At 40.0% G+C, this 27,243-nt stretch overlaps 1 protein-coding gene across 1 annotated transcript; it reads left to right on the forward strand.

The window, feature by feature from the left end:
• The first annotated feature begins 229 nt into the window (after positions 1-229).
• Il18r1 (interleukin 18 receptor 1) lies at positions 230-27,243 on the forward strand. The gene is made up of 10 exons (XM_036168476.1): positions 230-287; positions 3,077-3,323; positions 6,870-7,035; positions 9,476-9,620; positions 14,160-14,222; positions 16,625-16,742; positions 18,156-18,295; positions 20,136-20,294; positions 24,671-24,829; positions 26,837-27,243. Exons 1-10 carry the CDS (start codon positions 230-232, stop codon positions 27,190-27,192), a joined length of 1,611 nt encoding a protein of 536 aa, XP_036024369.1. The 3' UTR covers positions 27,193-27,243.

A 27,243-nucleotide genomic window follows, 5' to 3' on the forward strand; every position in this document is an offset into this window, starting at 1 on the left:
TATGAGAGCTAAAATTTGTTGCCTTAAAATTTATTCATTGTATGGCATTAAAGTTTGGCAAATTGGTGACTATTTTAAGAGATATGAAACATTGCTAATCTGCTTTTTGTTTATGTGTAGGAGAGTTTTTAAACTTTCTTTTTAAGGTGGAACTGGTTTGTTTGAGGGCTTAAGTTTAAATTTTTATTATTCTTTGTCTAGGGACACCAGTTGAAGAAGAAACCTAACCATGCTTCGTGGAGAATTATTCTTGTTACTCTGTATTCTCACTGTTACAAGTGCCTCAAGTAAGTGATTTATAAACATTTGCAAAAAGACTTCATTAGAAAGCTAGAGGGAAATTGTGGAGGTTTTTTTTCTTTATAGCTGATATGGTTACTGAAGATGTTGAATTTATTTAACATTTCATGACTTCAAATTTTACTTTAGAAGAATGGGAAATATTTGGTGTTCTTGGGCTAGAGAATGGAAGAGTGTCAGGAATGGGCCAAATAAAGGTGTGCAGAACACTCTACAGAGAGTCAGGGGCAAATCAACAACACTTCAGAAGAAAATTGCTCCATTAATTTGAAATAGAAGAGGAAACAATGGTCTTTTATTTGGGTTTTAGGCAATTTTATACATTTTCTCTTTCCTGAGAGGATAGCAAGGATTCATTCATCTCTAAAAGGAAATTCAAAAGAGAGTAAATAGAAAGATCCTTCACCAAATGCTAGAAAATATAAGAAAGAGACAGGCTGGATTAGAAGCTACAGCAGGCATCAGAGCAGGCCAAATGTCAACTTTCATTGATTAGCTGTAGTCATTTGGTGCTCTTCTCCTCAATGGGGAAGAGCTTGAAGGTTCTGTTCTTGGAGAGAAGTTCCACAGTTGAGGACCATTTGCACAGGACTTAGAGGAGAAAGGGAGCAAGCCAGTTAATTTATTTCAGACTGTTATCCATCAAAGGGAACACTGGGGCCCATATACCTTACTTTGGGAATCACTGTGAAAAGAAAACAGAGGTTAGCTCTGAATGCTTTCACATACTACACGGCCAGTCTGGAGGTGTGCTTGTGAACGGACCCAAGCATTGTTGGAATGCTTACCTACCACCCAGTGCAGTGCTACCCAGATGTTGAAGACTGCTCATCCCTCTCTTCTTAGTATGAAATGATTTGTCCAGGAGTACTGAGAAAAACAGCCAAGTACAGGAAGATATGTGTCAAGGGTTCCATGCTCCATAGATAAAAGTCACTCGATGCTAATTGCCATGAAACAGCCTTGGCACAAAACCAGCTCTGCAGCCTGACTGGTCTGGAGCTCAGGTTCTAGCTCCCTGTTCCTCTGAGGGCTTAGAGAACACCTTTCAGGAATGGGAATTGTAGCCATATGCAGCAATATTCATATGTGGAATTCATCTGACTTGTTGGTGCTGGCCTCTCACAGTTGTCTACTTTGGACACTATAAACCACTGACTTTGTCCATGGAAGAATTGAACACAGTCCATACACTTGGACCTCTGTCCATTTGTAAACCAAAGACCATTTCTGGAGCATCATATTAATTGACAAAGCAAGCCTATAATGCTAAACGTAAGAAAAGGCATCTTAAGACATGAGGTTCCTCATAATTATAGATTTTCAACTCCCCACCACCCATTATTTTGTTTTTCAAATCAAGTTCATCTGAAAGAGGAATTAATGCATTTATCAACCAAACCATAAATATCTATGTTTATAGAAGTTTTTTTGTTTTTTGTTTTGTTTTGCTTGTTTGTTTGGTTTTTTGTTTGTTTGTTTGTTTGTTTGTTTTTTGTGAATCAACACTTGGACACCTAAAGTAACTTCAGATATCCAATAGATTCTTTTACAATAATCCAAATCCCCAGCATTCATGCAATGAATAGTTAGACCGCAGCATGGCTGAGCACTACCAAAGAATGAGGAAGGAACACATTACTGCTACATGTAGGAAACCACTGAACGGCCAACGTAGACTTGATGATGTGCAAAAGAGACAGAGGAGAGCAAGCACCATAGGAGCTGTACACTTTATTACACACGACTCTGTAAGGGAGGAAAGTTACTGAAATGTTAAGGACTTGCTCTTGTTTTGACTGTCAAGAAAATACTGCATTGGGGAATTGAAATTTAAAATAGATGATGTTACAACCACCAGCAAGAAGCTGTTCTGTGTCGTTCATGCACTTTGAAGTAGATCTGACATTTGAGACACTTCCTCCTTCTGCTGTGGTTAGTGTTGTGTTAAAGCCAGAATGTTGCTCTGAGCAATCAAGTCTAACTACAGAGACGATGTTTTGTATATGGTCTTAAGGAAATATTCCATTTACTTCAGAGATTGTAATTTTCTAAATGAAGACTAAGGACATTCAAAGCCATGAGGGTATGGGGTTGAGAACTGTTCAACAATTCCAATTTAGAATGGAGGTCCACTCTGTGTAGATGGAAAAAAAAAGTTAAAATTTTAAAGACTGTAGCTGAGCTGAGAAACAGGGAGATGGAAAGAGAAAGAGATCCAGTATCAGGAATGGTCTACATTAATCAGTTCTTGGTTAGTCACATGGAAACATGCTGTAGGGGCTTTGCTACCAAAGAGCTCTGTTATGTCTCCCAAATCTTACTAAAATTGAATAGACAGACTGGTTGGGCACAAGGGACATGAGGCTTGTTGTGATATAGATGGAGAATGTACATATAGATTTCTTGTCTTTTCCATGTCTCCACAGTGGTGACATTTGGGGGCAATGTGGTGACGCTATGACTTTCTGTGTCTTTCCTTAACAGTAAGTTGTAAAGCATCATGGTTTTAAGATGTGGCCACAGTGCATTGTCTTGAGCAAGGAGGGCTGGCTATGCTCTGACAGCTAGCTTTCAGTCTAGGGAGACATCTGTTTTATCTTCACCCCTCTTCTGAAAGTGTCTTATCTCTAAGTCTTCTTTCAGACAAATGCCAGCACAGGCCTGTGATGCTGAGATTCCTTGTAGCTTTCTCTGTGATCTTACTTTTCCAGGGAGGGTGAAAAAATCACATTTGTCCTGTTTTATCTCTCTTTCCTTGATTAATCTGCTTTAGAAATTTGCATTCGCCGCCCCCAAATTCACGCAATGGAGGGAGAACCTTTTTATTTGAAGTTCTGTGAAACATCTTCACCCGTGCACAAGAATGAAACAGCCACTATAAGATGGCTCAAAAGCAATGCTTTCCATGAATACGAGGAGCTGAACACTAAAAGTTCATCCAGAATTACTTTCAATGGTTATGATTTGGAATTCTGGCCAGTTAAGCTAGAGGACAAGGGAACATACATTTCCCAAGTGGGGTGAGTAAACCATTTTTTTCCCAATGTATTTCCTAGGCCTCTTGGCTTTAGAAATACACATTTCTAAGCTCAGATAACCCTCACATTTTTTTCTCTCCTACTCTTACTCCAACAGGAAACAAGCATTTCATTGTAGAAAAATTGAGCCAGTCACTTTGTATTTATGTTCTTAGTGACCTTAGTGAACGATTGTATTAATGATTAATCCTTTTAGGGGATCCTAATTCATGATAAGTAGAGGTGGGATTCAGACATGTTTTAAAGTTCTGTAGCAAGGATTTCAGGATGATATGGCACTTGAGAAAGGAGTAGCATGGGCAGCCTCCCACATGGACTCATCAGCCTTTAGAGAAAAGGGTAGGATTTAGGGAATAACCCTAGTCTAGTTTTCATAGGTTACTGGGAAAAAAGAAGCAGGGTTATTGGGAAAAGGGTATCATTGTTACCCAACCACAAGCCAATAGCCAAAGTCAATGAGAGAGAGAGAGAGAGAGAGAGAGAGAGAGAGAGAGAGAGAAGAGAGAAAGAGCGAGCAGGCTTATACATATTTATGCACATAGAGGCACATGCACACATGGGTAGGTAAACATCTTTTATTAATAAAGATTTGACATTGACCTGTAAAAACTCACTGAGGGCTAGCTGGGTGGTGCCCACTGTGCTGTGAGATGTCGAAGATTTCTTTGAGAAAGCTCTCTTTATTCTAGGGTGAGTCCTGATCGTTATCAGTGAGCCTTAGAGAGAGAGAGAAGTGAGATTTCGCAGCAAAGCCTCTTTTTCACTCCTGTGGTTTTTCACAAAATGAGGTCATAGATGTTTATTAGACACAGAAACTTCCTAGCCTCAGAAATAGGTTGTAGAGCTGTCGTTGTTATTTAGGCAGTGCAGTTCATATGACATTTTAAGAGAGATAATTATAATACATTGGTTGCAACTGGATCTTTCTCGAACAAGTTCAAAAGATGAACGGAGAAGCAAAACAACTCATGTCCTCCCTGTTTCAGTTGCATAGGCATGAGTTAAAGACAGTGGTATCCTGGATAAGGTGGAAGGAGCCATCTGAGGGGAAGAGGCATCTATGGTCATTGTGGGGAGTCGTTGGAGACAGGGAGTTTGCTCTCCATTTTTCTGATGTGGAGGGCAAAGAGCACAGCCTGGGTTAGGAAGCAACGGAAGGATGAGAGAGCAGCATGGAGACACAGGAAGCGTTGAGAGACCACCCCTGAAGTATGTTGGAAGGTGGTGAGTCAGATGAGCACGACAAGGAAGAGGCTTTGAGGATGCGGAAGCAGAAGCCTTGAGCATCTTCAGATACAGTGCAAGGAGAAGACGAACCCCATGTCTGTGCCACAGTCTAAGAAGGAAATCAGTGGGGAGGAGATGGCCCGGTGTTTTTGAGAGCACTGGAGGCTGGAGAGAGGGAGCTCTAGTAATTATAAAGTCCCTCTGTTCCTTTGTTTCATAGAAGGGATTATCAAAATTGGACCCTAACTGTCATCCAAAGAGATGTGTGCCTCTTCTCATGCATTACTGTTGCAGAAGACCAGAGTTCAGTTTCCAGCACCCATGTTGGGTGATTCCTAACCACCTGTAACTCCAGATCTAGGTACCAACACCCTCTTCCGGGCTGTGCAGGCACCGATACGTCTATATGCACAGACATACATGCTTGCCTACACACTGAATTTTAAAAATTGGAAACTTTTTAAAAGGGAAGAAAATCAACTAAGGAAGGTCATAGAGAAGAGAGAATTATCTGTGGTAGAGGTGAGGAAATGAAGGAAGGAGCCCGAGGCTGATGCACAAAAAACCTATCTTGGAGCCAGAGAGAAGAAAATAGCAGTCCTCTCTCTCCCTCCCTCCCTCCCTCCCTCCCTCCCTCCCTCCCTCCCTCCCTCCCTCCTCTCTTTTATCTCTCCCTCTCCTTTATTTTCTTCTTTCATCTTGTTTTAGCTTGCTGCTGTTGGTACCCCAATATTATGGACATGTTAGGCAAGTGTTCTACAACAAAGCAATTCATCTTTAAGCTCTTTTTATTTTATTTTTTTAACCCACACAGCACTCAGCCAGAGGGGCCACTGTAATCAGGGTGGGGAGCCTAGATTTTGACTCCCCTGGTGTCAACTTCACGCCAGTCTTTGCGCTCACTCTTTGCCAGCAAGTGCAGGGTGTTGCTTGGTTCTGCATTACTAAGGGATTCCCGAACCCGCAGGCACTGTCAAGATTTACTGAGTGTTAGGAATTGAGAATCACAGAGGTAGAAAACAATGTGGTCTGCCAAGAGGAATCCTAAGAAAAGGATTCTGCCAACGGGAATGTGAGCCCCTTTCAAGGCCAAGCTCGGTTATGCTCCATGGCCACTGCTTTTCAGCATATGACAGTTGGTTACCCTCTCTAGCCCTGGATGGTTTTCTCTGTGTTCAACACAAGGTAAAGAGCGAGACTGTGTGGAGTGTGAAAATGTAGTATTATGCCAACCACTCCTGCCCTTTAGGGTTAAACCAATGTACATTTGCATCTTGGTCCTATCCAGTACAACACACACACACACACACACACACACACACACACACACACACACACACACAAACAAACAAACACACATCCCTGTATGACCATGGGCAAGTTATTTGGTTCTTTGAAGACTTGCCTTTTTCATCTGAACATGAGGGAAATGGTCGGTCTCCCCTGCATATAACATTGTAAAATATCTGGGAGTTGGAGAGCAACAAATTACTTCATTCTCTTCTATCCCAGCTTGTTGTAGTTGTAAAGGGGACCTGGGAAAGCCCAGGGGTACACATTTCCCAGGTCACAGGACACTTTAACAGCATGATTGCTGTTTTTAGGATGTGCATTGATATGTCTTATGCATGGTGTAAACGAACACAAAATTCCCAATGTTTTTACTTTTTAAAACACTGTTGTTTAAAAATATGCCATTTATCACAGTCTTCAAGATGGCTGATTTCTGAGATGAGAAATCAGAGGCAAAAGAGATACTTAAGTTATCTTTGCTCAGATGGGCAAGGGCTGTGCCAGCCTCCAGTTTATTCAATGGTAAGGAGAAAGACCACAGAATAAACCATCCTGAGAAAAGGAACGTGGAGTGCCTATGTTCACACATTGAGGAGATCAGGTCAGCAGTTTTCTTGAAACTCAGGCTACCCTTCTATCCTGGTTCACGAGTCTCTGATATTGTCCAGCACTGAAGATAAAGTTTAAAGCATTTGTTGCTCTATTATCCATGTCATATGGATGGCTGTATATAGTATGTTTGGTATGTATGTGTGGTGTGTGTATGTCAGATGCATATGTGTTGTGTGTGTTGTGATGGTGAGTGTGTGTTTAGACTGCTCTGGAGTGTAATCTTTCACCCCATGACAATTGTAAAGTTTCTGATCTGAGCTAAGGGGTGGCAGAGCAAAGTTTACACATCAATGAATAAATCTCTTCATATAGAAATTATGGTAAAACTGGAATATTGGAAGTAGTTGCAAAACTTCTCTAGTAATTATAAAGTCCCTCTGTTCCTTTGTTTCATAGAAAGGATTATCAAAATTGGACCCTAACTGTCATCCCAAGAAATAAACACAGCTGTTTTTCTGAAAAACTTGTGACAAATAGAAATGTGGAAGTCAAGAAAGCTTTGCACATACCATGTGAAAATCCTAACTACAGTGAGCTGATCAACCACATATCACTATATAAGGTAACAACTTGAAAGCACTTCCACTTAAGACTCCATAGGAAAGATAGCAATCCACATGGAGGATAGGAAGACTGTGGACCATTTTGCCCTCATCAAAAGCAAGTGGTCTCACTCCCCATGGCTTACCTGTGTGAGAAACTGTCCCATAAGGTTACTGTAAAGCGCCGATTTGTGCAATGTTTGTAGCATGGTAACCACCCTGTATTGTAATAGTCATTCAGGACACAATGACAGCTTCGCCTCTACAGCTCTTCCTTTATTTTCCTTCTATTAAAAAAAAATTTTCTAGGAATTCTAGTTTAGGATTTTTCATTTTCTTTTGCCACATCCATTCAAACACAATTGTACATATTTTCTGAATATATGAGTTCATTTTATAAAGCTGGAAGACAGAAAATAAAAAAAATGAAAAAAGTGAAAAATCACCCCTAATCCCCCAGTTATATTCGTTTCCTTACCTAGATAAACATCTTTCCATAAAAGTGACTTGTTTGATGGTCTTTTTTTTTTTTTACTGATTGAAATGATATGGTTATTCACCCATACCTTTGAACAGCTTTTTTTCAAACAGGGAATTGCATTTTGTATGGATTTGATTTAAACTACCTGATCTCACTGTTATTGGACATGTGTGAGTTTCCTATGTCCTACTATTATTTGCTTATTATAATGAATGATATTTATATAAATTTTTGGGTGCTTATTTGGTTAACTCATCATGAAAATCACTAGATGTAGGATTATAGGAACAGGGAGAAGTTAATTGATTGGCTTTTGATACATATTACCTAACTCTGCTTCCCCTCTCCCTTACACTATCCCAACATGGGAAACAATTCTTTCAGAAAGTTAAAAATCTGACAGCAAACCTTTCAGAAACTCAGCATTTATTCCTGTCATTCTCTTAAAAATGATAAGTGTATGAACTAAATTATAGTAGAACCTCTTTTGTGGATAGTCTATGTGTTTTCTGTTTGCTTCATTGATTGGCCTTTTCCTTATTGGGTTGTAAGAGCTCTTTGAAAAGGTGCCATGGGGGAGCTCTTCACAATTGTGTCTCATATATATCACATATAAAATTGTGTATGTATTCACATCCATGAACACATGCAATATGATCTATATTGTGTCTGTTGAAGAGCAAATCTGAGCTGCTGACCCCATAAAAAATCTGGACAGGGGAACATCAGCAAGCTGAGCCATTGATGATTTTCTTGAAGTGGGATGGTAGCTCTTGCTGTAACAGTGTTTTGTGTGAGTTGTCAAGGAGACTTCTTATCTGAAATGTTTTCTAAACATATAGTTCAGTCTTGGGTTGACTTGCCTTCTTTTTCTGTCAAATACTTTGCGGTACATGTAAATTAGGGAGGCTTGGGTTGCTGGGTTTTAGGAAACCCCAATATACAGATACCTAAATTTAGAAGATATATGTTCTGGGTCTATTTATGGCTGAACAGCTGACCACAAGACTAAGCATGCTCAGCTTGTAGACTGTCCATGACCTTTCTGAGGAGAATGATACAGGACAGGTGAATCAGAAAATGTCTGACTGGGACTGTAAATAAAGACCTTCTGGTATTTTGTCTATATTGGAAAGAATTTGCTAGGTTTATAAGATTCTACTTATATTCAGAAACACTTTGCTGATATGAGGTACACCTGGGCATTATGCAAGACATTTGGCTAATGGCTTGGGCCTAGCTTTAAAGGCCACCAGCAGTGGCCAACATGAGGCAAAGTCTGTGGGCATTAGATTCTCCTTGTTAGGCATGTGGAGGAACAGAGTCACATGGTCAAAGTTACCCAGACAGCTTTCCTTTTCTCACAGTGTCTACACTTGTCAGAATCTACCAGAGGATGACTGAAGGCTAGTTTGTAGACAGTGGCTTTACTATTGTTATTATTGATTACTGTGACATATGTGGAAAGAAATGGAAAGATTGAAGTATGCCTATGGATTTGGTCATCTATGCCCTTTGGTACAGGACATCAAAAATCCAGAGTGGGCAACTTCTACTCAGTCCTCTGGGTCATTCTGTCCACATTTCCATGGTCCAACCCCTTAAATACAGAATTGGACCCAAAGTTGTCATGCAGTAGAGTTGCATTTCATAGGCATCCTTCACCTAAGCAGGACTTTGTTATTTGAGTATTCTGTCTCTGTTTCTGTTTGTCTGTCTCTCTCTTTGTATGTGTGTGAACAATAGATTAAGATTAAATGATAATAGTGGTGGTAAGGCCCCTCTCTTCGTTAGTGGCAATGATGATAACAGAGCACATCACTGCTCCAGTAGAAGGGGGGTGAGTAGCTGGGACATGTACTTATTGGTTTCTGTTTTGTTTCCCTTTATCTCTAAAGATCTTGGAAATGTGAATGATTTTGACAAGAATACTGCCCTTACTAACTTAAAGTATTTTTCACTTGCCTTTAAAAAACCAGAACTGCAAAGAAATCATAAATCCCCCAGTGATCGAGAAGGATGCTGAATTTGGAGATGTGGGTTATTACTCTTGTGTATTTTTTGTCCACCATAATGGGAAACAGTACAACATCACCAAGACCATCAATATAACAGTTATTGAAGGTAAGAGAAAGTTTTTGGAAGAGATAAATGCATATAAGAAAAGCAGAAGCTTTTCTTTCATTGTGAAGTTACTTGGGGATGGAAAGGGTACCTCCTTGGGGTTGAGAATATTGTTGTTTTAACTTCGGCACAGTGGCTGTGCCTCAATCTACTGCTATCTCAGCCAGCAATTGCAACTCTACAGTTACCAGCCTGCTTCTTTAGCAGTGGCCTAGCTGCTCAGGTGGCAACCTGGCAAGAATTCTGCTCCTGCAGGCACCAACCCTGTCACTGCTTCTAAAGGTATCTTTAACTAAATCTCTTATCATTCTACTTATGAATAAGACTTGAAGTTCAAAGGCTGGGGTGAAAACCCATGAGCTCAGAGAGGCTGAGTTGCAACTAGCTAACCCTCTCTCCTTGCTAGTATCCACAGAAGACCCTTCCTTCCATTTTTCCAAACCAGAAAAACCTACACCACTCCAAATCCCATCCTACTACTTCCTGTGTCTCTCTATCTCTCCTGAATGCCCTTTGAGGCTCTATGATTACTTTCTGTCAACTAGTTGCTAATGAAGCCTCTTGACCCAAGGTTAATTTTATTTAATTAATGCAAATGCAAACTCAAGGTTCACAGTGTATTCGAATATCCCCCAACAGAATACAATGCTACTTCAAATCTTAGGTTTAAAATATTTTTTGGGCTCCCACCAAACTGGCTAAAAATATAATCTCTTTGGAGCAGATGAGAATTTACATGGGTGTACCTTACATAAGTCAGCTTGTTCTTGTTTAGAATTGGAGTAAACTGTAGACTCTTGTTAAGCTTATATTTTTCACTTAACAAATATTTATTGTGATTACAAATATTTATTGGTGGCTATATTCAATAAGCTGTACCTAGTGTTCAGGGGCGAAGGACACAAGAAATGCACTACGATGAGGAATACAGTGTACTCGAGAAGTTTTATAATGATCTGGAGAGACAGTAAGCACAAAAGCTTCAACTATATGAAAGAGGGTGAAGGATGCGATGTATAGTTGAAAGAAAGACAAATGGTGAAGACTTCCCCAGATCTGGATCTGGAAAGGACAGCATCATGAAGGGGCAGAGCACACAGAGAGAACAGCTGCCCCAGTGGCAAGGCAAGGTCACAGAGTGGTAGTTGGAGGGGGAGTATTGCATGTAGCCTGATTTGCCCTGAGCCCAGAGACCAAACAAAGAGCTAGAATTCTATTGTAGCAGTGACCTGAGAGGTAGTTTAATTGAACCACACCCCATGGAGATATACTTCAATGGCACAGACAATAACTCAACATCAGTCCCTTCTTGGGAAGTTACAGAGAAATTATCAAATCACAACATGCCTAAGTACAGATTTCAATATCTGAGTGTGGAACCATAGTTATGTTTTTTTTCCCCCTGGAGTCCATTTTGCCTTCTTTAGCTTTTACTGACTGCTTTTCATTTACTGTCACAAACTTCACTGATTATCTGTTCCCTCCCTGTATGAAAGTTCCTCCAGTTGTTCGAAGATCTGTGGTATGACCATGACCATAATTATGACATTCTCCACCATCATCCCCCTAAACCAGAAAACCAGTGTCGATGACGCATTTAACCAGATCCACAAGCTCACAGATGCTCCAACACATCTACTCCAGTGACGTCTTTCTTCAGTACTTCACCTTAAGTTTGTATTGCTGCCCATGTGCTGTGATTACAGCAAACCATCCCAGGACTTAGTGTCCCGAACACACCGTGACTCAGAGTTCTGGAGGTCATGTGTCTAAATAAGTTCCCTAGGCTGAAGTCAAGGTTTTAGCAGCATCGTATAGTTTTGGAGAGTATGGAGGAGAATATATTCCTCTGCATTTGCCCATATCCAGAGGCTGCCCATATTATACTTCATCTTCAAAACCAAACACACACTATCTGCCAGTCTTTCCCCTTCTTTCCTTCTTCTCATTATTATTTCTTCTTCTCCTTCTTCTCCCTGCACCCCCGCACCCATTCCATCATTGCATGCATTTCCCCGAGTCTGACCTTTCTGACTTTCTTTTGAGAACACATTAACAGCCCACTTAGTGCAAGATAATTTCCCTTTCTCCAAGTCCTTAAGCATTCACAGCTACAAAGTTCTTTTGGCTATATTCTTCTGCCAGAACAGAGTGTCATGGACTGAGTAAATTAGAAACCATAGAAGTTTATTTGGCTGGCCATTCTGGAAAATTTCAGATCAAAGGGCCACCTATGAGTGTATATCTATGATGTGCTGTGTGGTTCAGGACACTGGATGTCTTTCTCTATCACCCTGCTCATTGCTTTGAGACAGGATCTTTAGCTAAACAAGGAGTTTACTAACATGGCTAGACTAACTGGCTAGAGAGCTTCCAAGATTTGCCTGTCTCTTCCCCAAGTGCTGGGGTTACAGGAATCTACACTCATGATCAGCTTGCTACATGGGTTTTAGAGATTCAAACCCAGGTCCTATTGTAGCACATTAAGTTTCTCCCACCAACTTTTGTTCCTTAAAGAAATGATAAGAATCTTCATCATTAACATACATACTCTAATAGTTTCTGCTCTAATAGGAACATCTCAGAATTCTTCCTCATTGTTTCTGTGATATTTTGACCTTGGGCAAATAATTATCTAGCTTCTTTCTGCCTTGGGTTCCCTCAGTTCATGGGTCAATGGTGGCTTTTGGTGCTCTCTGGTTATCAGCTGCAGTAGGTTGTGCACATTAACACAATCTATGAGCGGGTCCCTGCAAGTGTCATACAGGGAAGTGAACCTCAGGAAGAGATAAGAATGAAAACCTGGTGCAGATTGACTTCAACCTGTATCAGACTTCTTCAGAGAGCTTAATAACAGGCGTTCCCTGCCCCCCAATATATTTAAGCATTTAAGCCCAGTATAGTTTGGGGATAAGTTTCCTGGTGGAATACAATCCCCATTACACAAGGAAGTGTAATTTCACTGAAACTCAACTCAGGGTACATGCCATTTTTTCCAAGAAGGCGAGTTTTATAGATATGCTACCTGTACTAGCTTAAGGGCCAAAATGTCCAGTCTGGTCTTTGTCATACAGATAGCATACAAGTCATTTGGGCTATTAGCCACCTCTGGTCATGGTTGTGAGATCCTGGGGAGCCTCTGGCTCTCAGGGCCATTTAGGTTACTAGCCACTTCTGGTCTTGGTTGTAAGAGCTTGATATGGCCTGGCCCAACAGATAACATAAATCACCAGGCTGTTAATCACTTCAATTCTCAGCTTTCTGAATGGAAGAACAGGTTTTTCATCTTTCCCATTGGAAAGACAATCCTGTATGCTTAACATTCCTGGCTTCTCTGGAGATCAGTGACTATAAGGATTTCATGCTATGCTCCTGACAAGTGTGTGAGCTTCTGGGAAAAGCTTTCCTTCTTATGTAAGGGGACTAAGGAGAAGCTTGTACACTTTTGGTTAGGACCAGAAATCACTATGAATAGTAATGGTTCTGGGCCTACAGGTGTGTACAGCAGGGTCAGATAGAGTCAGGTAAAGCATCCAGGGCATGGTTATGGCTGGAGACGCTACATCCTCAAGGGTAGGACTGGTGCCTGGGAGAGGTGCCTCACATTGCTCATCCTAGTCTTACTATATTCTGTTAAATACATCAGTGAGAGATTGAGGAAGGCAGATGGAGGGAAGCGATGTAGAGTAGGAGGGTCCGACCCAGTGGCTGCCCATCTTCTATGTCCTAAACATTTGGTCCTCTCAGTATCTGGCAGTAGTCTCCCTGGACGAGCATGTTTCTCTGACTTCAGCTTCACTGGGCAGAAGTCAATGTTCGACTTCAAAAGATACTAGATGGAGGGGGCATTCAACAGCGCTGTGAAGATACAAGTCACAGAAAATGAAGCTGGGTTAATAAAACGTTAATAAAAGCATGGCACAAATAAATATATAGCAAAGACTGCAGTTGCCCACAGATACAACTCAAGACTTAGTGGATACCTGCCACCATGAGTGGAACCAAGTCTGATGTGTGCTCTGTTTCTGCATATACACATAAGTAAAATTTAGTTTATAAATTAGACACAACAAGAGATTAACAACAATAATTAATAATAAAACTTAACAATATGCTGAAACAAAATTGTCAGTATCACTATTTTCTTGCTTTGTGGCTATGATGAAATAGAGTAACTGATATTTGAACCTAAATATCACGATATCATGATAATTGGGCTGATAGTATATAAAGGATGAATGTGCTGAACAAGGCGGTAATTCATGGCCTGGTTTGGATGGAGTGGGATGGAAAACTTAGAATGGTGTTCAATTTAAAAGTTACAAGTTGATTATTTTAAGTTTTTTTTTTTTTCTATTTTGGGGCCAGAGTTGGCTTACAATAACTTAAACTGAAGAAAAAATAATCATGGGTAAGTTAGAGGTTCTATGTTGGAATTTTTATCACATGAAATGACCATGTTATAATGTATGTGTGTCATAGATAAGCTCAAGGTAATTCTAATGTTTTGTTCATTTGTTTGTTTTGCTTTGATTTTAGGGAACACTAAAATAACTCCAGCTATTTTGGGACAAAAGTTTGAGACTGTTGAAGTAGAACTAGGTATGTTTTACAATGTGTGTTTACTGAATTTGTAAATGGAGCCATTATTGAATTTACAAAGAACAAATCTGCTCCCTGGGTTGATTGATACAGCCCATTATATACCTATTGGAAAATATTACAAAATGAGGAAAAGCATGCCGTTGTTTGACTATTGCTACTTTTAGACTAGTTAAATTACCCTTCTGTTCAAAAGTCAATGGAAATGGGACTGTCTGTGGTTTGTAGATTAGAGTCTCTATCATGTCTTTTCTAATTTTCTTTATTGACCTTTCAAAATAGGACAATTTTGTGGAGATATGATACAAACTTGTTCCATAGTTTGAATATTTGGCCATGGATGGAATTGGCTGCACTTTTAAGATTTGTCTAGGCAATTGGTTCTCAACCTTCCTAAGGCCATGACCCTTTAATACAGTTCCTCATGTTGTGGTGACCCCTGAACCATAAAATTGCTTTCATCGTTGCTTCATAATTTTTCTACTGTTATCTGATGTGCAGGATGGTCTGAAGGAGTCATGACCCATAGATTGAGAACCACTGGTCTAGGCAGATCTTAAGAATCAGTGTGCACAATTAGGTAATTTCTTTAAAAAATAAAAGCAAAAAGGAATGAAATAAATTTGCATATGCTAAACCAGATATTGAGCTAAGCGGTTTGAGAATTTTGAGATGTAGTCTCCAACCAAGGTAGAGGGATAGTGTCTCCGTGGTATGGATGGAATAACTGACACACAGGTCAAATACCCATAATTATCTCAGTCCGCTGAGAAATTTAGCTGGGGTGGCTGGATGTGCTATATCCAATGTACCTTGCGTTTAAATAGCTGGGCTTGGAGAGAATACTGCAGTTATGTTGGATGCAGACCTTTGCTGCTAGAAAACATGAGTTGAGACCACATATGAGATTGTATAAGTGAATGTAGAGGCCCTGAAAAATTTAGCAAAAGTAAAAGGTTTCTGAACACACAATGGCAGAAGAATTGAAATTGAAGGCATGAAGGAGCCAAGATGTTTCCAGGGGCAATCACCAGAGTTGTCTTGTACATCTCTACTGCAGCCTCAGCTCTGAACACACAATGTGCACACTGTGCATGACCGCATGGAAGACGACTGAAATGCCTTGTCCCAGGTTCAAGTCTTTCATGTGTTAGGAGGCACAATCTTTTTACTGTATATATAAAGGTTTCTGGTCTTAATTACAGAAGACAAAAGTCTTTAGTGTTTCCCTCTTGCCATTTCTCAGCTTGTATCAAACTGCTGAACCTTTGGACTATATTGTGTCAGAGTGTTTTGTTTTAAAATTGGCTGTTTGAGTTGCAGACTTGAATTTTATTTAAAAAATTGTTGGAGGAATTTTAAATTTTAGTTTGGGATCAGGATAGAATTGCTGGAATAACCCTAAATATACTTCTGTCATTTTGTATTACATATTTATGTAAAATGGTCTCAGCTTTTATGGTTATAAAATAAAAATTTGAACATTTCAAAATAACGTTGAAGATTTTTCACATCACAAATTACCAATCAATTAGCCAATATTTAATTTCTTACATAAAAACAAAACAAGCATACCATCTCATTACCATGCTTTTGTCTTTAATAAATGGTAAAATTGTGTGCATAACAAAGAATCACTTTAAAATAAATTTCCTCATGTCTTATTTTCATATAATGCTTAATTTATATACTAGACTTGTACACTCAAGTCACCACAAAAATGTGTTGGCTGTAAGGGAGCAGTGAATGGAGGAAGTTTAGGACATCCTGGTAGAGCAGTGCTTGCTCTCCTGTGGTCCATGAGCCCATCGGAAACGTCACCAAGTCTCTGCAGCCTCATGGTAGCCAAGCTCTTCCTGATATTCCTATGAGCTGTGCAGCTGCCCGCAGACCCCCCAGGACTGGACTGTGCTTTATGAGAATGTTGCTCATTTCAATCCAAGATACTCCATATAAATATGATGACTGTTCATGTTGACTGACATGAAAGGGATCCGTCCTAACCACAGTTTTAGTTTCACTGTTTCTCATTCTTTTCCCTGGGCTTCCATCCCTTTCCTTTTTGAAGTAGTTGGTTTGGATGCTGTACCCATTTTGTTTTCTTAGTAGTTCAAGAGAGACATTAGTTTGACACTGTCTACTAAATTGAAAATTGAAAAAAATCTACTGACCCCCTAAATTTTAATCATTGATTTAATAGTGAATACTTAAATAGAAGTTAGTTCATTGCTACATAATTATTCTCCTTAATTGTAATTTTTAAAAATCTAAAATTAAACATCTCTTCCATTTTTTTTCTGGATGTGGTGGTATTTTTTACATTCAATTATCATACATTGAATGTATTTGAAACTTTTATTGCATTTCTAAATTCGAAACTGAGATTGTCTACTTCTACCTAGGAAAAGATGTGGAACTTAACTGCACTGCTTTACTGAATAAAAATGATATGTTTTATTGGAACATCCTGAACAACTATTCAGATCCTAATGTGCATGAAGACGTGAACAAGACAACTTGGTATGTGTATGTGACATGTAAGAGATGTGGTGGTGCATGCTGTAAAAACTCTTGTGTGCATACAACAGAAGAGAGGCTGGGCTCCTGTGTTGCTGATGGGACATCTAAGTTAGCTTATCATTATCATTACCATGTTCCAATGTGACAGATCATGCAGACATTTACTGTACATACAGATCTAAGCTTGAAAAAGAAGACTCATGAGAATGTTAGTGAAAACTTTTAGCATCATTTTATCAAGGTACTGCTTATTCAGGGTCTAAGTCACCAAACTTCTAAAAGGGCAATCAGATGAGGCCATTGTTTCTTGAATTTTGACAATGATGTCAAGTGCTTTATTCTTATTAATGTGTCACAAAAGTACAAATGGCACACATGATCAAGTTCAGGACTTCTGTAAGAGCAGTCCCTTCTCTTAACCACTGAGCAATGCACAGTTGATGCGGTTTGGATGTGATTTGTTATAACTTGAACTCCTTCAGGAGTGTGACCCCCCAATGTCTTTCAAATGTATTGAGAATGGAGGACTAAACCAACTGTGTCATTAAGAGGGTGAGTCCTTCAAAATGTAGTTTGACTGGGTTATATAGTTGTCTTAGTGTTTTATTGATGTGAAAAGACACTATGATCATGAAAACTCTTATATAAAACAAAAGCATTTGATTGGGGCTTGCTTATAGTTTCAAAGGCTTAGTCCATTATCTTCATGGCAGGGAGTACAGGGGCATACAGGGAGACATGGTGTTGGAAAAGTAGTTGAAAGTTCTACCTCTGGATCCACAGGCAGCAGGAAGAGAGAAACTCCAGGTTTGGAATGAACTCTTTGAAACCTAAAAGCCCATCCCCAGTGACACACTTCCTTCCGCAAGGCCACACCTCCTAATCCTTTCAAATAGTGCCACTCCCTAGTGACCAACTATTCAAATCTATGAGCCCATTTGGGACCATTTTTATTCACACCACCATAACAGGAGTTTCTGTGATTGAATTCTGATGGCTTTATAGCATGGGAGAGAGAGCCCATCCACAAATACATAGATGCTGCTGCCATGATATGGTGTAGCTCAGGGGTCCTGCCAAAGCCTGTGTCATAAACCTCTTTTTCTCATAGAGTCTGGCTGTCCAAGAATTCACTTATAGCAATGAAAGATTCCAAATACAAAACTGGCTGGCCATAGTTAGAAGAGGTGACAGTGTGGGATGAATTCCAAGTAGTTAGGAGGGAGAAACAGAAGAGGCAGGGAGGAGTGAGTTCTGTTGCTCCTAGGGGGACTGGGAAAGCTAATTTTAATTCATACTGGAAGCAGAAGACACAGCTGATGCTTCCTTTAAATATTTTAGACATATAAATCTCCTCAGTAGATTTGCGGTCACAAACTAAGCCTGTTGATAAATTATTTTCTTACATTACAGGACTTTTGAAGGCAAACTGCATGCTTTTAAAATATTGAGAATTGGTAATATTACTGAAAAGAATCTCAGTGTTTTATATAATTGCACGGTGGCCAATGAAGAAGCCACGGACACCAAAAGCTTCAGGTTGGTGAGGAAAGGTAAGGGAAATATTGCTCTTCTTGACAGCTTCTGCTAGCTCTATCTTGGATGTCACCCAGTTTCCACAAGAAGCTTTCATGGGTGAAGAAACCCGTCCAAGGTCACAGAGCCAGAAAAGGTGACGAATCTCTCAGCTTGTAGGTCTGGACCCATGTGCTTTCTTTTCATGGGGATTGCCTACATTGTCCCTCTGGTCACCTGAGCATCAATTATGGGGTCTGTGTGTTTATGAAGCAGAGGCACTCCAACCCGCTGCTTTGGTTATCTGATGCTATGTTTGTATTTCCTGGGCACTGTTCAGCACCAGACATCCTTGGGACCAGTCTGTCCTGCCTCTGAAGCATGTCACCTGGAGAATGAGATCTCCCTATGTCTGATGCATCAGGAATCCATAGACTTTCAAAGATGTAGGAACCCCAGTGCTTGACCTCTAAGGGTTAGCTAATGAAATATACATAATTGCATCCTTAATAGAACGGCTGGCTTTACTGGAAAAAAAAATGATCTCTTAAAAAGTATACTACATAAGAGGGCAAAAGCTTCAGTTGTGTTTATACTGTTCAGTGTGGAAATCCTCACATCATTAGTATTCCTTCTTGAAAAGAAGCAAAAAAAAAAAAAAAAAAAAAAAAAAAAAAAAAAAAAAAAAAAAAAAAAAAAGAAAAAGAAAAAGAAAAGAAAAGAAAAGAAAGAGAAAAAGGAAAAAAGAAAGAAAAAAGGTAATAAGGTAATGTATATATGGATAGTCACTGCAGCATTGTGTAAACTTATAAATAATTGGAATCATTATAAAGATGAATAATTGTGAATCAATAAAATGATGTTGGTCTAATGAGGAAATAAAGTGTGATTACCATATAATCTCAGATAAATAAAAATTTCAGGGTCAAAATCGATTGATATATTTTTTATTTTTGTGTATGAATGGTAAGCATGTTCACCATACCTGAGCCTGGTGCCCACAGAAGCCAGACAAGGGAGTCAGATTGCCTGGAACAAGACTTACAGATGGTTGTGAGGCTCCATGGAGACATTAGGAACCAAATCCAGGTCTTCTCCAAGAGTACCAAGTCCCCTTAAGCACTGAGTCTGTTCTCCAGCCTCCCCAGAAGGTTTTGATACTGTAAGGCCATTACCACCTCCTTGGAGGGCTGCTAAGAATAATTTTATTCTTTATACTCTTCTGAGGTCTTTCATGTTTATCTATGGTGAACACAAACTGAATTAATCCAGGGGATATACTTGTCTTGAAGGGCATATTGCCTAGAATTTTCCTAAAACCCCCGAGTACTGGGTACAAGGCACTGGTAAGCACTCTGTGGAGTGTCTTGTTCATCAGCAACTGTAAATGAAGCAGGAGGTTTATTTATTATTCTCACTTTGCACATGAAGATATTAGGAATTAGAAGCCTCAAGGATCTATTGGAGCCAGTGGAAACCCAGACTTCTCTGTCCAGTGTGTCCCAGCTGAAGATCATGTACTGTTTGCTCATTCCATGAACTGTGATTGATGCTGGAGTCCTTTGTGTCCTACCCTAGCATCTTATTGCTTCAGAAATCGAAATTCCACAGATTACAGATAGGCTTAGTGGCCATGCTTTTACTTCATGTCTCTGGGTATACTTGCATTCATTTATAAGTTGGAGTAGGAAGACCCCAACTGCAGACTACCAGAAAGAGTGTGGGGACTAGGGGGGATATGGACGTACTTGGGGAGACAGATATTCAAATCAGAGTGCAGGGTGAAACTGACAATGTGATAGTGGGAAATGCTAGCCACATTGCTTTGATTCATGATTTCCTATTTCTCTCTCCCTCCTCTCCCCCGACCCACCACAGAAATGGTTGATATCCCAGGACATGTCTTTATGAGAGCAATAATCATGGCAGTTTTCATCTCTGTGGCAGTCGTGTGTGGGGTGACTTTGTGTGTCATTTATAAAGTCGACTTGGTTCTATTCTATAGACGCTTGGTGGATAGAGATGAGACATTAACAGGTAACATTTTGTGAAACCAGGCATCCATCCTGTTTTACGTGTTCGCGCCTAAACCCAATAAAGGAAACATGAATCTTCGTCTAATTTTGACGACACTGCTAACAATCTGTGGGATAGGCGCCCAGTCTGGGGGTGGGGGTTACTCTGTAGGTAACACCATGATGGGTGCTGTGCAATCTTGTGCTTGTTTGTGACGTTTTTCTTTTGGTGTTTCGTGTTTGTGCACTGTCTTCTCCTAAACACCCCATGCTATCAATCTGGTTGTGTTTATACACACACTGCTACATACTTTATATCCCCCACACACTCAATAAAGTTGGTTTACATTGAATTTTCTGTCATCCTTGTTCATTATTTTAACTGGGAAAAGGAGGCCATATACTGTACCTGGCAGAACTCTGAAAGCCAAATAATCTCAATTTTAGTCTGCTAGACCCACCAGATGTTAGCTGCTACTGTGTCTACTGGGCTATGTTTATCAATATTTTTTAAAGTGATGAGAAATCTCCAAATTTCAAGATAAATTATGTCCTTAAAAGGTTAGCCTAAAGCATTGCTTTTGTTTATGTGTGCATGTGTTGTGAGTGTTTATAGGGGAAAAATAACAACCTTTATAGTGGCAAAATTCAAAATTTGTAAATATATAGCAGGAGATGTTCTCCTGGCCTGTCCATGTCTCTGATTCCCATAATGTCCCCACCTCTTACTACATCCAATAGACCATTGACATGGATTCTTCCTTCATGCTGCCTTCAAAAAACAGGTCTTGGTTTAGTTACCCTATGTCACTGTTTTTAGTTTTGCTTTAGGACTTCTTGTGTATCTGTCCATGTCATTGAAGAAATCCCTCATCTCTTAGGGTTGCTCAAGTCCTACCTGCCTGCCTGCCTGTCTGTCTGTCTTTGAGACAGAGTCTCATGTTGTCCCAGCTGGCCTCTCTATAATTATGTATCATCCCTCCTCCATCTCCCAAGTGCTGGGGTTCTAGGTGTGTGCTCTCACCCTCAGTGGTCCTCAGTAACTCGTTTCTGTAGCAGTGTAAGTGTTACTCTTTATTTACTCTCCTTCTGATGGGTGTTGGGGATCTTGCTTATTTTGCTTTTATGGGGGTGCTGTGATGAGTGAAGTCATACATTCATGGATTCCTACTCATGCTGTATTGCCAGAGGGAAGTTTTCCTCAGTGGAATTTCTGGTAATGCACAGCGGGGCGGTGCAGCTGCTGCTTCAGTGGGTGTTGCCGTTTTGCCATCCACACTGCTGTATTCCAAACCACCTACCAGGGGTGACATCGACTTTTCCTCAGAGCCTCACCCTCACATTTTTGGATTCCTGCCAGTTCGATAGATGAGGATTTGAGTGGTTTTAATTGTATTTCATTTTACAATGTTGTAAAACACAAGCAACCTTTCCATTCATTTAAAATTTATTTGTGTCTCCTTTTTCAACATATCCACTCTTGGCCCATTTTGTCACTGGGCTTTCTTTTTTCCCTTCATATTTGCAGGCATTACTTATGTCTTAGGTGGGGTTACCCTAGTATCTATAAGGTGAAAGGTAAATATCCCCATTGTCATTTGTCTTTGTTTGGTGTGGTTATATAGGAGAGCCAAATATATCTTTATTTTTTTGGGGGGTACCTAATTTTGGGTTTGTAAATACAAAGGACTCCCTTGTTAACCTCATGATACAAAGTGATTCTCATACCAGCTCTTCTGGGATTTTAAAAACTTATTTATTTAGTGTTTTTTAGATCATAATAGAATTACATCATCATTTTTTTATGCTTACAACTTTTAATATTAATAGCTAGCAGGCACAGGAAATTTGGCTCACAGTCTGGGTGCATCATCTTGTTTTGAAAAGATATGAGGCAGCAAAGTGGAAAGTCTGTATGCAGTATTTTCTGCATGGTCTTTGCTCAGAAAGACTAATATTTGTGTTTGAGTAGACATGGAATAACCCTTTTCCTTCTGATGTTCCCTCTCCTTGTCAAATTTTTTTGACTAAATTTACACATATTTTTTTTTTTTTGAAGAGAGGCTTAAGCTCATTGGTCCTGTTTTATATGCATGTAGTGTGCCTGAGTGTAGGTATATACGTGTGTGCAAGAGCCTGCAGAAGCTGAAGAGGGCATCAGATCCCCTGAAACTGGAGCTGTAGGTGGTGGTAAATCACCATCTGAGTGCCGGGACTTGAACCCAGGTTTTCACCAAGAACAATGAGAACTCACAGTCACTAAGCCATAATTTGAGCCCAGTAATTTTTTCCAGTTCATACTTTTAACAGTGTGGCAGCACACAAAAACATTCAGGAATGTGCTCTAAGCAGTTTTACTTACAATCAAGTCCATAAAGAGGTACAGTCCACGGCAAGGGCAGAAATAAAGAAGTGTCTAGAAAATAAAACTTTTTAGCACTGCGGTTGCCAGAGTGTGCTTGGTGTTGGCCTCTAAAGGAACAGAGATGAAAAGAACCCATCAGCTGAAGAGTATAAAACACAGCCAGTTGATGGACGTCGTGTGTCCAGCTGATTTATTATTATCCAAAATAGCCATTTATATGATGATAGTTTCATTAATTAGAGATCAAAAATACTATTCAATCATTAGTGCCTCCCAGACATAATAGGACTGTTACATATATGAGATCACAGAGACTGCAGCAGCGCACATAAGACCTGCATGGGTTCAAAACAGCAAAAATCCCAACACTGAGAAGGGAAAGCAGACACAAAGTCCCACCCCTAACCAAGGTGCTATTTGCAATTGATACCTGCTGGGAAAAGGAAAATTTTCTAAACATCTATTTTAAGCATCTGCTTTAAGACTCTCACCATGGATAGGGGTGGGGGATAGTGATCAGGACACTGAGGCGTATAAACACAGTAAGATAACCTTTGATGAGCTGATGATTCTGTAGTCTTTATCAAAGTTTTCTCATCCATGTAATTCATGCAATTCTGCACAAACAGTTGCTTTATATCAGCTATAGGTCCTGACTTAAATTGGTGGAGCAGGATACTGTGAGTTGAGCAAGCCTTTGCCAGAAAGAGAAAGCATTGTTTTGAGAACTTGAACATGAAGAAATAGGGCTGGGCCACTGGAATGGCATATAAAAGCATAGACCCAGAGCTGTTCCATCCCATCTTATTTTAATAAAAGACCCAAATATGTCTACTCTTCAATTCAGTCAGTACAGATCCAACTCCTTGGCCAGCTACTAAATTTTCATGTGATAGAGATAAACCATCCAATACCACCACCCTGCTCCCCCATTTATAACAACTGCATTATTGAAGACATCACTCAAAACTGCCCTTGTTCAGAAAGCATGCATGACCTTTGAGGTCCCTCCTCTTCCACTAGCCAGGCTATTTCATTCATCTTTGTCTGCATCGTAGGATCTTTCATCTGTTAATGTGTCACTTTCAATTCTTCTCAAGTTGTATTCATTTTTCCTCTATCTCTTCAACAGATTGCATGAAGCTAAAAGGATGTCACATACATATTTTGGTTACCCAGCGGGGAGAAGGAATTGTCTTTGTTAGCTAGGCAACATGTTTTCTTCTTCATTGTTCTCTCAGCCATCTAAATCCTTCTCCTTTATCAAGAATTTGATGGGAGCACACTTGAGGATCACTGCCAAGCTTTCAATGGATCCTAGGTTTTCCTTTTGACATTTGATACCCTAGGGAGATTGTGTGTGTGTGTGTGTGTGTGTGTGTGTGTGTGTGTGTGTGTGTGTGTGTGTGATTGTCAAGCTTTCAATGGATCCTAGGTTTTCCTTTTGACATTTGATAACCTAGTGTATGTGTGTGTGTGTTAGACTATGACATAACTACAGCTTCAGTGACTTCAGACTCTCCCATATACTTCTCAATGCTCTCTTTTAAATCCACGGTCTCTTTTTTCATTGTTGCTAGCATCTTGTTTCAAGTATCCTTATGATTTCTTCCCCTCTCTGGGGTATGGTCTCAGTTTTATTTGTGTCTCTTGCTTTATTTTACTTTGTTTTGACTTTACTTTTGGGGTCTTTAAAGAGTAAAACCCAAGGTTGTGGTGTGATAGAGTTGAATGAAATGAATGATCCAAAGTGTGACTTACTTCCCAATCCTGGAATGAGGGTCTTCTGGGCTCTGTAATATCTTATTGTGTTTATATGCCTCAGTGTCCTGATCAATATCCCCCACCCATCTCCATGGTGAGAATCACAAAGCAGATGCTTAGAACAGATGTTGAGAAAACTGTTTGCTTGATGAGCATGTGAGATTTGACAACCAGTCATTTTATTCTCTTTATATATGACTTTGACACAAATTTTTACTTACAATTTTTTTCTTAATCATGAATTAAGAGTCCACCTTATTATCTCCTAGATGGTAAAACATACGATGCTTTTGTGTCTTACCTGAAAGAGTGTCATCCTGAGAATGGAGAAGAACATACTTTTGCTGTGGAGACATTACCCAGGGTCCTGGAGAAACAATTTGGGTACAAGTTATGCATATTTGAAAGAGATGTGGTGCCTGGTGGAGGTAAGAAAGGGAATCCTGGACAGACAGCTAATGGAGATGAGTTTTGAATGAGATGATTGATTGTTTTACCTTAAAAATGTACAAATGGCCAAAGTCTGTTAAGGCAGCAGAGGCCAGGCAGTCAATGGCTAGTTATTAGTTAATTGTGTCAGTCTGGTTATCCAATCTTTCACTATTATGGTAAGAAACACTGAGAAAATAACTCCAGCTTTTTCCTTTGGACCCTTTTCATTTTGTGTCGTTGGTCTGACACCCAAGGAAAGGCATGGGCATCTCCTTTTCTGAGACCCTGCCTCAATAAACAAAGTGGAAGGCAATGGAGGAAGGCACCCAGTGTCGAACTCTGACCTCCATGTACATGTACCCACATACATGTATGGCACATACGCATATTAAAAAATTAACTGATGAGAAGGAGGAGGAAGAGAGGAAGTAGAGGAAAGGAAGAGGAAGAAAAGAAAGAGAAGCAGGGGGACCAGGAGGAGGAGGAGAAGGAGGAAGAAGAAGAGGGAAGGAGAACACAAATGTCATTATGGTCACTATTATTCATCCATCTATCCCATATTTATTGTGTGCCATGTCTATATTCAGTTAGACCAGAAAGAAAATATGGCAGTAAATAAGAAATAGCTTTCCTTTCCCCTCATACCACAGCTTGGAAAGGGAAAATGTCTTTAAGTGAGAAGTGAGGGCACAGGTTAGATTAGTGTAGTGGTAAACTACTTCTTACTAGGTGTGACACAAGCCACACTGATGTGTTTGGTATCTAGAAGGCACGTTATTATTTCAAAGGCATGGGTCCATAGTTTTACTACTGTTTTCTTGTATTTCCTTTGATTTCTTCTAAGTTCCTAAGTAAAGAAGAACACAAGTTTTTGTTTGCTTGTTTGTTTTGTTTTTATGCTAAATTGTCATAAAGTTTGGTTGAACTCCCTGGGGTCTAGAGCAAGCTTTGGCATGTATGGTTAGCCATATTTACCTAGTCACAGCCACATAAAGCCATTTGTGTGTTGTCTCTGTGAGCTGTTGGGGTAGGAAAGAAGAATGTGTCTAAGTGTTTACTTCCCACCCCTTTAGGGAGAAGACCTGCCTCTGGTCTAAAATAATGGGTGTTTTTGGCTAGCTTAGGTTATTGTTTTATTTTCATCAGGGTTAGGTCTGCCTGTCACTCACTAGCTGTGTGATGCAGGGAAATTCTTCACTGCTCTGTGTAGCAGGAATCTTAAAAAGTTCTTATTAATAGAAACAAACCTAGAGCCAGGTACTGGGGTCAACGGTGGAAGATCAGAGAAGCAGAACAAGCCACAGCTTCCTCACCTCATCAATTCCTCAGCTGATCCTGTTTCCTCAGACTGGAAGCCTCTGTGTCCTCATCCAAATGGATCTCAGCTGAACTGTTGCTCAAAGCCTAAAAGCTTAACCAGCTAAAAGCTTCTAGTTTCTGGTCTTCATGCCTTATATATCTTTCTGCTTTCTGCCATTACTCCCTGGGATTAAAGGCTCACTTTCTGGGATTAAATGTGTGAGTCACCAAGCTTGGCTGTATCCTTGAACACACTAAGGTAGATCTCTGCCTCTGGAATGCTAGGATTAAAGGCATGTGCCTATCCTCTATGTTTAATATTGTGGCTGTTCTGTTCTCTGCCCCCAGATAAGTTTATTAGCGTGCACAATATTTTGGGGAACACAATACCACCACAGCTCTGTGCTGGGGCAAAATGGGGGCAACAACAATAACTTTCTATGAGGTGGTTGTAATGGTGAAGCGAATCAACATACACAAACTTTAAAGATGATATAGTGTCAGTAAGTGCTAAGTGGGTGCTCACAATTGTTGCTATTTAGATGGTTATTTTGCTAGGTGTCTATAACAGACAAAAATATGGCTTAAAGAAAACCTTGTTAATGCAGCCAAAAGGTAAACACTGTAAAACAAGAGTGTGTAATAGTTTTTCTTCCGTTCCCACCCTGTAGTTGGCTGAACTGATGCCAATCTTGCTCTTCCAGCTATTGTTGATGAAATCCATTCACTGATAGAGAAAAGCCGGAGGCTCATCATCATCCTCAGCAAAAGCTACCTGACTAACGAGACCAGGCTCGAACTTGAGAGTGGACTCCATGAAGCGCTGGTGGAGAGAAAGATTAAAATCATCTTAATCGAGTTTACTCCAACCAGCAGCTGCACTTTCCTGCCCCCATCGCTGAAGCTCCTGAAACCTTATAGAGTTCTGAAGTGGAAAGCTGACAAGTCCCGTTCTTACAACTCGAGGTTCTGGAAGAATCTTCTTTACTTGATGCCGGCCAAGGCCGTCAAGCCATGGAGAGAAGAGTCTGAAGCATTGCCAGTTCTTTCAGAACCTTGATCCTCAGCAAAGCTGGGTGTCAAAAGGAACTGAGGCACTGCTTGAGGCTGA

This window comes from Onychomys torridus, chromosome 18, assembly GCF_903995425.1.
Source record: "Onychomys torridus chromosome 18, mOncTor1.1, whole genome shotgun sequence".
NCBI lineage: Eukaryota > Metazoa > Chordata > Mammalia > Rodentia > Cricetidae > Onychomys > Onychomys torridus.

What these genes read in the sequence shown, in the direction of transcription:
- Il18r1 (XM_036168476.1), top strand. Translation starts at nt 230, where the DNA reads ATGCTTCGTGGAGAATTATTCTTGTTACTCTGTATTCTCACTGTTACA. An exon ending in CACTGTTACAAGTGCCTCAA is followed by an intron (nt 288 to 3,076) that starts GTAAGTGATTTA and finishes AATCTGCTTTAG; the next exon opens with AAATTTGCATTCGCCGCCCC. An exon ending in GACGTGAACAAGACAACTTG is followed by an intron (nt 16,743 to 18,155) that starts GTATGTGTATGT and finishes CTTACATTACAG; the next exon opens with GACTTTTGAAGGCAAACTGC.